The following is a 16657-nucleotide window of genomic DNA, read 5'->3' on the forward strand; positions in this document are numbered from 1 at the left end:
CAAATAAATTCTCCCAAAATTCCATAATTGGAATAAAAAGTCACCTGTGTTTGGAAGGTCCATTAACCAGTTCAGTTAAATCTGCCTAGATCAGACCATCCCCACAAAGTGAGTGACGGTACAAGAGCGAGACAAGTAAGAGAGACCACCAAGACACCTATGACTACTCTGAGGGAGTTACAAGCTTCAACAGATGAGATTGGAGAGACTCTGCATAAAACAGAAAACAGTCAAAGCTTTATGGGAGGGAGGCGAAGAGAAAGCAACAGTTGAAAAAAACTCATTAAATCTCAACTAGAGTTCGCCAATGGTAATGCTGGAGACTGGAACAAAGTTCCTTGGTGTGATGAGACCAAAATGGTGCTTTTTGGTGACCGGATTTGTTTCACACATCCATCTGGAAAACCAGTCATAAACAGCGTTAGCATTTTGGCCCGTTTTGGTCGGACACCAAACACTGCACTTCACCAGAAACACACCATCCACACTGTGAGGCATGGTGGTGGCAGCATCATGCTGTGGGGATGCTTCTTGCCAACCATCCCTTGAAGGCTTGTAAAGGTAGAGGGTAGAATGCATGCAGAAAAATACAGGAAAATCCTGGAGGACAATCTTTTGCAGTTTGCAAGAGAACTATGGCTTGAGAGAAGATTTACAGCAAAAGCTACACAGAAAAGGTATAAAAACAAGAGAACTGTTCTAGAGTGACTGAGTCAAAGCCCAGACCTCAATCCAATAGAGAGTTTGTGGCTGGGCTTGAAAAGGGCTTGTTATGCCAGATCTCTGTGGATCCTGACAGAGCTTGAACAGTTTTGAGACCTATCCTCACAGACTCCGTGCTGGGATTGCAGCCAAAGGTAGCTCTACTAAATACTGGCTTAAGGGGGTAAATATTTATGCATTCACTTATTCATCATTTCATGTTTTTATTAAATTGACATTACTTTGTAATTGATTGACTAATAAAAGCAATTAAAGGGTAAAACATCCAGAGGGGTTGAATAATTTTTCAAGGCCCTGTATACCAGTTACATGAGACAGGTGCATCCTTTAAAAAGAAACATGAAATTACTTGGTTTTGGTTGCCGAGAACTATCATTCTTGTCATATTATTGAACTAGATATAAATATAATTTTACCAGTTAAAGTTTCAAACTCTGGCAATGTGACAATCCTTTTTCCTTCACAAAAACATTAAATGGTGTTTAATATTGTTATAACCGTGACACAGAGATATTCTACCATACACTGTCAAAGATAAATGTACAGTAGCTCTCTCCTTATTTCACCCCGTCATCCCTCTTCCTCCCCGATCCACTGGCAACCCATTTCCTGTCCTTCCAAACACATTTTGCGTGTTGGGTTTTTGCACTGAGCCCACTGAGGGAGAGCCAAACTAAATAATACCTTTAGCTTCCTCCTCATGTGCGTGTGTGTGAACCTCATCGGATGCCAAGAAAGTGCTGTGTTTACATAAATCTGTGTCAGGATGATTGGTTTAGACACGCTGCATAAATAACAGCATCTATCCAGGATGATCCCATGGTGCATGAGAGCTGCCAACTCAGCTGGAGCAACAGCTTCAGGAGAGATGGCTATATACCCCCCAAAACACACTCGCACAAAAATTCAACTCTGACAGCAAAAAGATGTGTGGTATGTAAAAGCTGAGCTCATGCTTTAACTTTAACAAGATGAATGATCTAGTGTGGGATCTAGAGGAAAACCATGTGGACATTTACACAAAGACCACATCCACAAATAAGAAAGAAACAATGTGACCCAGATGTGTGGATGTTTGCTGCATGGATTTATGAAGAAAAAGTCAAACTTCTTTGTCCTGGGGGGGGGGTATCAAATATCAAATGCCAAAAGCCTGTTTGTTAATCAGTTCTTGGTCTCTTGATCTAACAGATGAGATATGGATCTGCAGTGGAGATAGATCTCAACATGCATGGAGTCAGATCTTATCCGCTGTCTGATTAAAAACAGTGTCTGGAAGCTATCTGTGACAAAATGTCCTTCACTTTCTCCATCATTTAAACCAGATATTGGGTCTTGATGAAAATTAGACATTGTGATATGACAGAGAAATATTTCCATTGATTTGATTACCATTTTTGATCGATTTTAGCCCAGCAGCCTTGGTATGTGCGAAATGAGGTCAGTATTCAAACCTGTTTACTGGAGTTTTGGTCTCTGTGTGCATTAGAATGAGTCAAAAATCATAATACATTTATGGGAAAATAATAAGAAATCCTGGTTAAGATGTATTGTTTTTATTATGTACCTATTACACCTCTGTAATAAAACGGGGAATTATGAACTACTTAGCCATTCATTTCACGAAAACACAGCATGTCAGCTTCGGCCTCAGTTTGGAAAATGACCACTCTACTGAAGCAGAAATCCCCAGTGTTGGGTAATTTATTGAATATTTTAGAGGGACTTAGGCAGGGTAGGAAAGGACACACTCTCATTTGTCCACTGGAAGGACACCCTAACTCAGTGGTTCTCAGCTGGTCTATCCTCAGGATCCACCATCACCTCCTAAATGACAAATCATGACCCAAGTTTCCTGAGGTTTTAATCACAACCAAATGTTTTTGATCTGAATGGCTGGAACAAAAAATGTGAAAGGCCAAAGAGACTGAGACATGTCCTTTAATATAAAGGCATTATGATTATTTCTTGGCACACATTCACAACCAACTCAAAATTGCTTCGCCGTCCACTTTTGGACCCCAACCCACCAGCTGACAAGATGTCCTGGCGCAGGGGTTCTCAACTGCTCTACCCTCAGGACCTACTACCACTCCTTTAATATATAACTAACACAAATTTCTCATTTATTTTTTCAGTCACATTTACTTAATGAAACAACGTGCTGTTAGACCTCACACAGTACAGAACATGAAAACTCAAAGAGACTGAAAAAAGCACCCCTAAGTTTCCAAGGCAGGTATCATAGAAAATTCCAAAAAGTTTCCCTGATAGTTCCAATAAATTCCCTAATGTTTCCAGGAGGTTACCATTGAAAATTCCAGAAATATTCTTGGGAAATCTCCTGGAAAAGACTACTGAAGGATCTGCGAAAAAAGTCCTAACATTTTCTGTTGAAGTTTCAAAAAGTTATTGGTTCCATGTAGGGGTGTAAAAGTATGTGTATTCGTACCGTATCTATTCAGTACGGGCCTCTCGGTACGGGCCTCTCCAAGAGTACCTGGATGCAGCCGAGGACCTCCACTTCACACCGGAAGATGGAAAATTGCTGCCATATCTCGTCTTCTAATACCGGAAGTCACTTGAACTGAACGTGTTTTCTCTGTGTGTCACCGCCATATTAATATAGGCAAGTCCGCCACATAAGGGAATACAAGTAGACGAAAAATACAGGAGTTTTCAGACCAACAAGTACAGCGATTGCATAACATTAATTTAATGAATCGATTTGTGATCCAAATTCACATATCACTGAGCACAGACACAATATGCGACGGTAGATTGTCTGGCAGGCCTGACGCAGTTGTCACCGCCATGTTGCCAGAGGCAAATCCGTTACATCATTCAATACAGTAGACAAGGATTGGGCACGTTTTTGGAATAAATTTATTTGGATTTACAGGAAATGTCCCAGAGAATATTACCAAATGTTTTTCATCAGGCGGGAAGGAGGATTGACACAGACCCAGTTGTGCTCTGGATGTCCTTGTATATTACCGACGGTGGAAAAATAATCTGTTGCAAGAATGACAATGTCCACACCTTTAGGGCAGAGCAGGGGGTGGATGTCACAAGTAAGGAAATATCCCAACACCATAAGCCTACTTATTTAATAGTTTCTCACCAAAAGATGTATGTATAAATTATCAAGTATTATGATGGCATATAAGGGCCTCCCTAAAAAATTGCATGGAAGAAAATCAGACCATATAAAGGAGTGTTTCTGCAGTAGAGAGCCTGATGAAGTGATACTTCTTTCTTGGACTGAACTCTAAGGGAGTACTTGTGGTTTTAGCCCAGAATAATCACATTATTGTGATCATCTGGACTAAGAACAGACATTTCTGTATATTGGTGTTATCCAACCACTGTGTTCAGTTTGGTTTCTCATGAATTTTTGACTGTATAATGTCTTAAATTTATGACTTAAAAAGATTGAAATTTGGGGGTTTGTAATGTAAAAATTCAACTCGTTAAACTTGGAAATTAGATTTTTTTGTTCTTGTTAATATACAACTCTATAACCTCAAAAAAATCATGTTTTTTCTCTCAAAAATGTTGATGTTTTGCAGATCCTCTTTATTTTTTTTAACTCTTATGGTGGCCCTACTAAGCCATCTTCTGTTGTTTCTAATCATGATTTGAAAAATAAATATCTGTACATCTAATTTTGACGGCTTAAGAGCAGACAGGGCCCCGTGCCCAACATACAGATCTTTGGTGGTGCCCACCCCCAGGGATGCCTGGACCTTAGGTTGGGAACCACTGACCCTAAGCTACTGTCAAGGTGGTACGTGGTGGTAGGGTTGCCATGAGCCCCTGGTTGTGCCGTGGATGTCCTGAGGGTCCGAAAACCACTTGTGGTCTCTGGGCGTATTACTCGGGGTGAAAAGCCCGGGAAAAATTAGATCCCGTCAAGCTTGACCTTGACTGCCAAGCAACACACGTGTGTTGACGTGTGTCCAGCTTAACTCTGGCCGTGCTCTTCCCTCTCTCCAGCCCCAGGTTGTGGCACATTGAGCCTGTAATGAACCCTTAGTGCCCTATATGCCTGAAACTTATGCACATGACTGCATATACTGCATTTCAAAACATTTTGTTCATTCTCTATGATTGCTTTTTGGCTTAATGTGGAAGGGCCTCACATTAATCTTTGCCTGGGGCCTCTAAAACTACCTCTTGTCACTTTCAGCCTCTGAAATTTACTATTCATTATTTCATGAAGCCAAAATAAGATATATCATCAGGAACAATCACAATAACACATGAAGTGCCTTACTTTGACAGAGCTGCACTGAAATACTATACAGGATAGAACAACAAGAGCCAGATAGCACCCAAAAAAACCCTATCAAGCAAACACTGATTAGTATGAGTAATACTAACTGACCTGGCAACTCCAAACACATTAGGTAACAGCAGGATGGATTACCAACTGTAATCAGTTATCACTGATTACAGAATGTTGATGCTTTTGCAGGTTCCTGCTAGTATAAGCCAGTTAAGCCTTCAGATGAAATGTGACTGATTTATGCTTAAAAGTTAAAAATAGCATCAATAGAATAAGACTGTATTCGCACCTGAAAGCCACAAAACTCCCCACAGCAGAGCTGTTTTGTTCATTAAGAGCAAAAGAAGCTCCCTACGGTAGTCTAATTGAATATATCGAGATCAGGCACATTATGGCTCTATTAGCTAGAAAACAATTAATTTTTCAGGATTAAAGGAATCTTTATCAATCCGTTTCCTCTTCACCTGGAATCAAATCTGCAGCTTCTCTCATCCTGCAAACATCCTCTGGGTGTTTGTGTGTACATATGCTGACGCTTCAGTAAATCCAAAGCATGAGATGTTTTCTTTCATACAACCATGCAGATAATAATATACTCCCCTTTAGTAATGGAGAGATGAACAGATGTTCAGGCTTTGTGACTCACATCATGCACGTCAGCAGAGTATCTGAAGCAGCAGCAGAGCATCAGTATAGAAGCGGCTGGTTTCTCTGGTGCTATTTACATGCACAACAGTCATATGAAGTCAACAGAAAGCAATCAAATGATCCTGTTTAACAGATGGAAGCCCAAAACTGTGTCACCATGCATACATGGCTGTGCAGCACTGTGTTAGAATGAGTCATATTTACTGTGCGCTGCACACGACATTAGATAAATGGATTAATTTCATTAAGTGAAGACGCAACATTTCCAATTTTTAATTGGACATGATTCTAAATGTATTGTCTTCTCTGTAAGCTTTCATTTGTGAAACTGTGTTTGGTAATTTACCACAAATCAATGATTTATTAATCTCACAGTGAGCCGTTTATGAATGGATGCAACATGCATGAGACTGATGATCTGATTTCAGAGCATATTTGCACACATTTAAATTCATTTAGTAAATTACTTCCTGGATAACAGTTAATCATTTTATTTAGATGCATTGTCACGCAGCTCAAGTGCTTTGTGACTTGATTGTGTTTTCCATCTGCACTGTCACTGCAGATATTCAACTATGTGCAGGAGTTCACTGGATGTGACTTTAAATGATGTGATTAATAGATCCGCAGATCAAGCTGATAATTAGAAATAAATGAAACGTTAATCTAATGATGTGAGAGCACTACCTCAGCTAGCTGACAGCCGTCCTCATACAGTGATATGAAGCCCTGCTGCTACTAAATCATAAACATGCTCCACTGGCAGCAGTTCAGTGCAACAGATGCTTTGGCCTATGAGACAAATCCGCTTTTCTGCATACTAATTTTGATTGTAGATGCATTGGTCTCTCAGTCAAGCATGTTTCTCTGCTTCTTTCTGCACAAATATTGTTAGGAGGTTGCTTCTTTTAATAATTGTGCATGGGTGTCCTGTTAACTCCTGAGCTTACCAATGACTTGAATGGCAAAACTTATCTTATCTTGTTTTTATCTCTTGACATTCTCCAAAAAGGCCCGGGTCATAACCTTTGCTCCAACATGTTTTTAAAGGGTTGGGGGCAAGCAAAGTAGGGGCACAATCATACCCATATTTGAGAAGCCTAATTTCTCAGAGGGAAATCCACCACTGAACAATACAAAGGTAATATTAAATAGATTCTATCATGATTGCACAGCCCCAATTCCAAAAAAGTTGGGGCACTGTGTAAAATCTAAATAAAAGAAGGATGCAGTGATTTGCAATTTTCATCAGCCCATTATTTTGTTCACAAAAGAACATAAACAACATGTCAGATGTTGTAACTGCAACATTTTATCATGTCATGATAAATAATTGCTAATTTTGAATTTGATGGAAGCAACATCTGAAAAAGGAGGGACAGAGCAACAACAGGCTGGAAAAGTCAGTGTTACCAATAAAAACCAGCTTGAAGAGCATTTAGCATCTAACTAGGTTATTTGGCAACAGGTCAGTAACATGACTGTGTATAAAAGGACAGGTTGAGTCTCTCAGAAATAAAAATGGGCAGAGGTTCACCAATCTGGGAAAATGGCATCTAAAAATTGTGGAACAAATTTCAGAAACAATTTCCCCAATATATAAAATTGCATATTTCAGCAAAACACTGTATCCATTACAAAAGCATGACTTCACAGAAGAGTCCGGGTGCAAAATTGGTCTGCCTTCAGTCCAGACCTTTCACAGATAGAAAATATTTGGCGCATCATTTAGGATAAAATCTGTCATAGAAGAACCAGGACTGTTGAGCCACTTGAAGAGGAGAAAAGAAGAGGGGATGCTGCAGAATGGCAATCTACTTTTTTAAAAAAAAAAGTGTATTCTTGTTTTAAAAACCATTGTTCTGAATACTACCACTACTGCTAAGAATAATTATAATAACATTCATTATTTTATTATATCATTATTATTATTATTATAATTATTATTGTGATGGATAGATTCATAATATTCCTGATTACGTTTTGAAAAATAATCCATACATCATGGTTTAGTTGTGTACTCCAACGCCTTTGCAGAGCACTATGCCACAGCGCCCCCCCATCTCCTCTCTGGGCTTACATCGGGTTCTTTCTGTTGGTGTCCGCCTCCTGTCCGCCTCAGCAGACTCCTCCTCCGCCATTTTTGACTGTAAACATCCTGCCGATTTTAAAAGGACAGCGCTGAGCGGGAGGAAGGCGACTGGCGCCATCTTGGCAGTTTTAATGAGTACAACAGGGGAGAATTCGCTGGGAGATATAACATAATAATTTGAAATTTCACTCTAGAAGGGGGGCTGTTGGTAAGTTGATCTGCAGATAAAATATTTGTGCACAGTTTGTTGTATTTTATTTGATAAAATAAGCATGCATGTTAGTGTTTGTTTGCTGCGGCCTTCCTTGTGCTAGGAGCCGTTAGCCATCAGCTAACTGTACAGTTGTGTTGATGGGGGAAAAAGTATGAGCAGGATTTGATCGGCACCTCATTACTCTCTGCTTTATCTTCTATTCATGCGTGGAATTATTTTTTTATTTATTAAAATAAAAAGTAAAATTTCCACCACGACGGGCAAACATTTCTTACCACAGCATAAGAATTGATCGCTTCTTCTGTAGTTAGCTGGCGGCTAACGTTACGTTAATTTAGTTCGTCCCACTTGATGGCGCCGACTACTTACTGGCGAGGACCAACCCCTTGGCGCTTTTTACTATCTTACTATTTAAGAAGCGTACACACAACAACTTAACTGTCTTAAATCTCTCCTGTGGTTTTATGCATGATATCAATTCCGTGCGTTATTAAAATAAAGCACGAGAATATTATCTGTGACAACTGGTAAGTTAACGTCAGACATGTGCGTATAGTGTTTGTCCCCCGACTGGGAAATAGGCGGAACTTCGTTTGTTTTGATTAAAATCAAATATTTTTTTGATTCTATGCCCTTAGTTTGCGTTTAAAGAGGCTGGAAGTCTAACTTTAACAGTTACACTTGATCTTATAGGCCTTACAATGAAACAAAAGAGGAGCTTTAGTTTAGCTTCATTTGGTGTAGGAAGTAATAAGCAGAACAGTCAGCCTAAAGTAACAGTTAACATCTTTTCGTAATGCAGACTACTTTAATCCAATTCTCAAGCGAAAAGTCGATTAATATAGGTTTAAAAATTCAGGGGGGGGATAGGTCCTGTCTTTGCTATGAATGAGAATGAAATTAAAGCAGACCTGACATGTACAATAGAGAAATTGTTTAGTCTTGGCATTATTAGACATTCACAATATTCGATTTTTGCTGATATCCGACATGCCGATTCCTACAAATTCACGTGGACCAATTCCAACATAAATGCCTTTATTCAAATCTAGGTCAGACCTAAAGCTTTAGTATTTAAACCACACAATTTAAAGTTTGAGATGAATAGAAACAAAAATTCATGTCTTTAAAAAGAAATCCAGCCTCAAACTCAACAGACTTATTTGTTCATATGGCCCATATTTACTGCTGATGTAGGTAGAGTTTTATAGCCAAAAGATCTGCAGAGTTTGCCATTTCTGCTGATACCTATAATTCACTTTTAAAACTAATATCTAGATAGTGCTAGCTGCATTTTGAATGATTGAGGCCCTGATAATTCTAACATAATATTCAATGGCTGCCTGTTTTTTTTTTGTTTTTTTTTTAACCTTAATCAGAACAGTCTCTTTCTTTTTACATTTATCCAGCATTAACTTTATATCAGAGTAAAGCACCATTTTCCTTGTTGATACATTTTCTTCCAACCTTTAAGAGATGTTTTGGTTAGTGTTGGTGATTTTTATTAGAAACAACACTGTTTTCAGATGCTTAAATTGGCCCCATTTAGCTGCTTTTTCTGCCCCTATTGTGTTACCTGTCAATCTTTTTCCATACCTTTTGGAAATTAACTTACTTCTCCCTGCAATAATGAACTGTGTTCTTCAGGTAATCCATACAGCAGTGTGAGTGTGTGAGCCAGAGGAAGCAGGGCCATGTTCTACGCCCACTTTGTCCTCAGCAAACGTGGGCCGCTGGCCAAGATCTGGCTAGCGGCCCATTGGGACAAGAAGCTGACCAAGGCCCACGTGTTTGAATGCAACTTGGAGAGCAGTGTTGAGAGCATCATCTCACCCAAGGTAATAAGATGAGGGTGAACATTGTACATACAGAAGCAGACCTCCTGATAACTTTGATATTGATTTACTGCATTATGTCCAAGTGTAATTGTTACTGCAGTACCTACTAATTGAAAGTAATATTTACAGTTTTTTTTTTTAAAGAAACAATATGTAGCAAATAGAAATGGATAATTGTGAAGGAGAAAAACTTTATACATACCAAAGGATGAAATGTGAAGAAGATGTACTTTATGAATACCAGAGGAAAAACTTCCTCCTTTTTCTTGAACTCTGTTATTGATCAATGCGCACACAGAGGTCAGGGATACACCCACATGTACTCAAGCAGCATCCTATAGATGGACACAAGAGAGATGTCGGAGTGAGGGGGCTGCTGACAAACAAGCACTCTGAGCAGCTGGGGCTTTGGTTCCTTTCTAAAAGACAGCTGAACTGTGCTCAGGAAAAAATAACCTCTCAAGCAATGAGTCCCTTTGGTATGGCGACCCTCCTGTTCCCAATCAAAGTCCCTCTGGACTAAGTGGCAAATAGAATATTGTAGTATCCACAGCGTTTGTCAATACGAATGGCAGTGTCCTTATAAAATGGGTTGTATTGATTGTGTCTTTGCCCTGGTCTCTTAGGTAAAGATGGCACTGCGTACGTCAGGCCACCTGCTCCTTGGGGTGGTGAGAATCTACCACAGGAAGGCCAAATATCTGCTTGCTGACTGTAATGAAGCTTTTATCAAAATCAAAATGGCTTTTAGGCCAGGTAAGTAGAAAAAATTCTGCTTCGTTTTTTGCCCTTTTTGTAATTTTCCTTTGTTTTGAAAGGTTAAAAACATGGCTCATATTCTAATTGAGTATTTTTTTTCCTTTGAAAGATGTGATTAGGGACAGTTAAGCATTTTATCAACAATAATGCTTGTGTCTGTATTTAGGTGTGGTGGATCTACCTGAGGAAAACAGAGAGGCAGCCTACAATGCCATCACCTTACCTGAAGAGTTCCATGACTTTGACCAACCTCTTCCTGATCTGGAGTAAGTAGGCTACATTTTCTGTTATCTCATTTTCTCATCTTGCAGTAGGTTCAAAGATTGATTGGTCATGACAGCAAGAATCCTTGTGTTGGAACAATTTTACGCACCTTTAATGCTTTGTGTGTATGTTTTTCTCTCACAGTGATATTGATGTGGCACAGCAGTTCACCCTGAACCAGAGCAGAGTAGAAGAGATCACCATGAGGGAAGATGTTGGCAACCTCAGCCTCCTGCAGGACAATGACTTTGGTAGGACTCTATTGTTATGTACTCGTATAGGCATACCCCCACACACAGATTAAACCCTTTCTGTGTAATGTTTGGATTGTCTATGATGTCATCGCAAAGTCCAGTTGAAGATGGATGTTGGGCTTTTAATAGAATCATTATTTCAGTGAATTACATAACAATCTGCTGTACTTTCAGCTGACTTTGGCATGGATGACCGGGAGATGATGCGCGATGCAAGCACATTTGAGGAGGATATCATGCATGGTGCCACTGCCTCTAACCTTTTGCTCGAAGCTGAACCTGGCCCTGCAAATCTCCCTGACAAATCCAACCACATGGAGTATGATGACTTCGGTGATGGCTCCATGGGCAACAGCGATGGGGGAATGCTGGGTTTGTACTTTTATTCTTTATCCATGCATGTACTTTGTGAAAAGGCTGTCCAAGTTTTGCAGTTCGGAGATGTTTAAATTTGAAGTGAATGTGGAATTCATCAAACTTTTTCCTTACAGTTGATAAGCTACTGAGCTCTGAGGACGGAGGCGGTATTTTTGATGACCCTCCAGCCATCACAGAAAGCGTCATGATGCCTCCAGACCATGGGGACGATGAGGATGACTTTGACAACCTCCAGTCACGTAAGCAAAGAAACACTCAGCGTTTTTGTGTGGACTATAGATAAGGGAAAAGGTTCTGCATATCTGTGTTGCAAGGCAAGCTTTTTTTTTCATCGAGTTCTGTTTATACACTGAACACTTAAAAGTGCTTTACTTGATTAAGAAAGGACATGAATAGCATTAAGAGACAGGAGAAAAGCATTAAAATAAAATATAAGAAGAATTTAAACAAGCTGGCATTCAGTATCATAGGGAAACAAATGTACTACTTGCAATTAAATTTTAATTTGAAATAAGCTGTCTAGAGGAAGCTAAGAGAAGTTTGAACTTATGGATGTACAGCAGTAAATAGAAATGCCTTAAAACCATTTTTTAGAGCCAACACATGTGAACATAAGACAGGTGCGTTACTTTCTCTGTCCGGAAGCCGATAGATCCGACGTCATGATGACTGGTTGGTTGCAGGTACTTAAGACACTTGCTGTTTAGGATGTCCTGGCCTTTTCAACAAACTGCTGCAATGAAATGATCTTTTTGCCAGTTAGACAGTGTGTGGGATTTTATTTTGAAAGGATTTAACACTGAATTTATCTTATTTTATACACTGCTTCCACTGCATGCAAGAGTTTAAATTAGATGAAATGTGTGGAGGAGTCTTAACTGTTTGTGAACATGGTAATCCTATAAATGAGCTGAATAATCAGTGTTGTGATGTGCATAAAGTAATGATTACATTTTGTGTGTGTAGCGGGTCCAGACAGCCCAGACTCTGGCCCAGCAGAGCCACTGCCAGCGATGGCTGACCAGACTGAACAGACCACCCTGGTTCATAATGAGGAGGAGGCCTTCGCCCTGGAGCCCATTGACATCACTGGTAAGATCCTCCTGCACTCTTCTATATGTAACAGTGGCTGTATCTTAATAAAGATGTTTTTTTGTGTGTTGTTATTCTCTATAAAGCCATGGAGGATTAATATATTTTTCCTCTCTCCAGTGAAAGAGACCAAGGCAAAGCGTAAGAGGAAGCTGATTGTGGACAGTGTGAAGGAGCTGGACAGCAAAACCATCAGGGCTCAGCTCTCAGACTACTCAGACATTGTCACCACCCTGGACCTTGCACCTCCCACCAAGAAACTGATGATGTGGAAGGAGACCGGAGGAGTAGAGAAGCTTTTCTCTCTGCCTGCTCAGCCTCTCTGGAATGCCAGGCTTCTCAAGGTAACAATGGTTGTTAAAAAGATGCATGTATTTGTGGATAAATATGAGCATGAGTCTGCTTGTAACTATTTGAGAACATAATAAAACTGTCAGCTGTCAGCCTAAAATCAATTTAACAATATTACCACTTGAGGAACGGTAATGAACAAGCTTCACTGGAGGTCTGAGTCTCAAAGCAGGTCAAACTCTCACACTGTTTAATGGAGGAAGAGAGAGTAGGTTTATAATTTTGTATTTCATTGACATTCTGCTCAGGTTGTGGGATTTCAAATGAGAACAATGAAAGAACAGGAGAAGGAGGGAGTGATTGGTTTTCTTTTTCTCCTTTCCCTCACACCCACACTTTAACCTCTCCAGAATACTCAATTGAAAACGTGTTGATGCATAATTTAGTAGGCCTTCTTTCCTTTTGTCTAGCATCAGTCCTTCCTCACAGCCCCTGCATTTTTATTCTCCTCCTGACTTTGCATAAAGTTTGTGCTTCTTATTAAATAAAACTTTCCATCCAAGTTTAACTGTTTAACCTCTGGTGGCAGATGTTCACACGTTGCCTGACACCTCTGGTACCAGATGAGCTGAGGAAGAGGAGAAAGGGCGGTGAAGCAGACAGCCTGGATGAGTTCCTCAAAGAACTGGAGAACCCCGAGGTGCCAAGAGAGGAAGTCATGGGCCAGCACAGAGATGTTATTGGTAAGTCATGCTGGAGGAGATGAGCAGAGGTCATATCCCAGCGTTCACATGTAATCAGGTTTGAGGGAGGGAAAGAGGAAGAAACATAGATAGGACTGTGATCACTTTCAAACTTTATTTATTCCATTAAAAACACTCCCTCATGTTTTTCAGACCAGACCATCATGGAGGAGCCCAGCATGCTAGCAGCCTCCACAATGGAGGGCAGCAGGACAACTCTGGATGAGACAGTCATGCCTCCCCCATCAACTCCCCGTGGTGTCAAACGCAAGACCCTTGACAAAGAGGGCCCCCTTCCTGTGAGTACTTCCCCAGCCACTTATTTTCTTGTCCATCTTTCAGTGTTCGGAAGAAAGTAATTTGCAACAAATTCATTAATAGAAAAGAAAAATGAAAAACATAAAATGTTTTTTTTTTTTTTTTCGGAATGAGTTTTGAGTGCTGTTGTTATCTTTCAGATGGCTTCCCTGGAGCAGCAGCAGCAGGTGGCTGAGCGATCTGTCTTGTCTCAGAGGTTAGACATGCCTCAGGTGGATCTCCCTCCAGAGGAGAGCAGTGTCAACCTCACCCAGCTTGTCCCTGAGCTCGATCTGCTTGGTGAAAAGGGCAAAGACAAGAAGGATGATAGTGATGAAGAGGAGGTGAGCTGGGAAATGTCTTTCTTTTCTTATCTTAACTGATGTACCCACAGAAATACTGAAATATGCTGTAATGTTTGATCATTGGTATCTATTAAGTAGTTTAGGTATTATGTTAAACCAAGCATGCTTGAACCAAAAACAATACAACATGTAAGGGTTAATAATGATGGCTTTTGTCTTTGTTCCTTAGGAGGAGGAAGGTCAGGCTGGAGACCAGGATCAGGAGGAGAAGAGATGGAACAAGAGAACCCAGCAGATGCTGCACGGTCTACAGGTATGATTAGCTATCATTGTGAAACAGATTTTATTGAGACTGATTAATCAATCTAATCCCATATTTTGGATTTGTCAAGATCAACATCGGCAAACTATGGTTTAGTTACTTCCATGCATGTGATCCTAAAAATGTGTGGGACATTTCAGGAGCTCAGCCCTGAGTGTTCCATTCACACTTGTCTCTTACTGCAGAAAGTTTCCCATCAGGCAAAGAGGGGGAAGGGTGTATTAGGGGGCCTGCAGGATACATTTTGGGATAAGTCTTGGGGAAAATTTTGGCTCTTTGTTGACTGATGCAGCTCACCCAGAAAAAAGGCTTTTGTTGTGAATCTTCCCCATAAATTCAAATCCATATAAAGAAAAATGAGCACGTTAAACTTGTTTGATCTCCAGGACATAAACTGATGCGTTTCTGCTTTCATCCCTACAGCGCGTCATGGCTAAGACAGGCGCAGACTCAATCAGCCTGCACGAATTGTGCCGGAACAATAACAAGAAGCAGGCAGCCGCCAAGTTCTACAGTTTCCTCGTCCTCAAGAAGCAGCAAGCCATCGAGGTCACCCAGACTGAGCCCTACAGCGATATCATCGCCACCGCTGGACCAAGATTCCACCTTATCTAGACATCGAAGAACAGAAAAACACTCTGCTTGCAACAGACATACTTTTTTAATTACTCAACTTTTTTGCCTTTTTACTTTGTGTTCTCCTGTTGGCCCGTTTTCTCTTGGGAAGGGGAGGGAGTAGTGGGGTTTGGGTTTGAAGCTTTTACAAAGGATTTTACTGTACTACAGATGGAATAATGCAGTATTCATTTGGTTCAAATGGAGAGAGGAAGAATGTTTAACAATTATATTTATAAAGCAACCTTTTACAGTCTCTGATTTGTAAGCTTTGCTTTATTTTGTCTTGTAAGTTAAATTTCCATTGTCTGCTCATTCCATACAATTTGTATCATTGCCCCCTCACGCCTGAGATACTTAAGACAAAGAGCCCTGTATTTTCACACAAAACTCTGTACATGTTCTGGAAAGGTACTGTTTTATTTTGCAGAAGTGTAACCTCTCCCACCCTCTCCCTGTTGCACTTGTCCTCTCATGATAACAAAAACTTCAGTTTGTCAACACATTGGTGACCTGGCATTAATTATGTTTCAGATGTATAATTCAGGCCGTTTATCAGTCATGTTTTATCTACTATTTTTTGTACCTTTTTACGTTTATGCTTATTCACCTTTTTGCATTATGTAACTAGGTAATGTACTTGTTACAGTTAAACTCAGTATCCCACCTTTTTAGTCTTTGGGTAACTTCTAGTTGTGATACATCTGTAAAGATTTGAAATAAAGTGTTTTAAGTATTTGGTAAGTTTGTTTTTTATTCATTTGTTGTGTGAGCTGTGAAAGTGTTTCTTAAAGTAAGATATAAAATGTATATTTAAAGAAATTTAGTTAGTTTTAACCCTACTCTACTCAATAACAGACCAAAGAAAAGGCATTTAAAGCCATTAGTAATTGTTACAGGGTTGTCATGGTACCAGAATGAGAACCTTCCATGTTGTTCTTGCAAAATTAAAAATATATACACCTGTTTTGATACAATGGCAATAAGAATGCATGTCTAATAGGGATAATTTCATGTTTTCTTCAGAGGTGGAATAAGCACACCGCTTTTCTACAAAAAAGAAGTCCAATTACTCTTGCATTTCGTTTTTAGAGGAAAAAGCTATCCAAATCTACCTGTGTGGGAAAAAAGTAATTTCCTTCTAAAGCTAATGACTGGTTGCGTCACCCTAGGTAGAAACTACTCCTCTCTCTCTACCCACATGCGTGATATTGCCTCGCATTTCAAAATAAAACGCAGTTTTAAACAGATATTTATGAGAACTGGTGGCAGAATGAATACAATTGTGGCCATGTGGTAATATTTTACGTCTATCTATCTATGTCTGTCTGTCTGTCAACAGAATTAGATTAGAGAGACAGCAGCTTAAGGTAAAGAAATGAAAAACAGCAGTAGTTTATAATAGCTTATGGAAGCTAAACAGTGCAGCATAACACTACACTAAGTGTGAATGAAAATGACTGCTTGTGAATTGAAGGGAAAATGACAAAAGTGGTAATAATGCTAATAAATAATAATACAAAAAAATAAA

The 16657-nt window shown here is 39.7% G+C and overlaps 1 protein-coding gene across 1 annotated transcript; it reads left to right on the plus strand.

Moving 5' to 3' along the window:
* The first annotated feature begins 7813 nt into the window (after nucleotides 1–7813).
* Nucleotides 7814–15862, plus strand: LOC121514112 (double-strand-break repair protein rad21 homolog A-like). Its single transcript, XM_041794205.1, has 14 exons — nucleotides 7814–7962; nucleotides 9616–9806; nucleotides 10433–10562; nucleotides 10732–10831; nucleotides 10974–11080; nucleotides 11258–11455; nucleotides 11575–11700; nucleotides 12428–12553; nucleotides 12674–12897; nucleotides 13434–13587; nucleotides 13741–13886; nucleotides 14046–14228; nucleotides 14419–14502; nucleotides 14935–15862. Exons 2-14 carry the CDS (start codon nucleotides 9663–9665, stop codon nucleotides 15124–15126), a joined length of 1914 nt encoding a protein of 637 aa, XP_041650139.1. The 5' UTR covers nucleotides 7814–7962; nucleotides 9616–9662; the 3' UTR covers nucleotides 15127–15862.
* The last annotated feature ends 795 nt before the right edge of the window (nucleotides 15863–16657 follow it).

Source organism: Cheilinus undulatus, linkage group 8 (assembly GCF_018320785.1).
Source record: "Cheilinus undulatus linkage group 8, ASM1832078v1, whole genome shotgun sequence".
Lineage (NCBI taxonomy): Eukaryota > Metazoa > Chordata > Actinopteri > Labriformes > Labridae > Cheilinus > Cheilinus undulatus.

Excerpts from the sequence above, each read along its gene's own strand:
- LOC121514112 (XM_041794205.1), top strand. The coding sequence starts at position 9,663 with ATGTTCTACGCCCACTTTGTCCTCAGCAAACGTGGGCCGCTGGCCAAG. Across the intron at positions 11,081-11,257 it reads CCTGCAGGACAATGACTTTG|CTGACTTTGGCATGGATGAC; the intron begins GTAGGACTCTAT and ends CTGTACTTTCAG. Across the intron at positions 14,503-14,934 it reads AGATGCTGCACGGTCTACAG|CGCGTCATGGCTAAGACAGG; the intron begins GTATGATTAGCT and ends TCATCCCTACAG.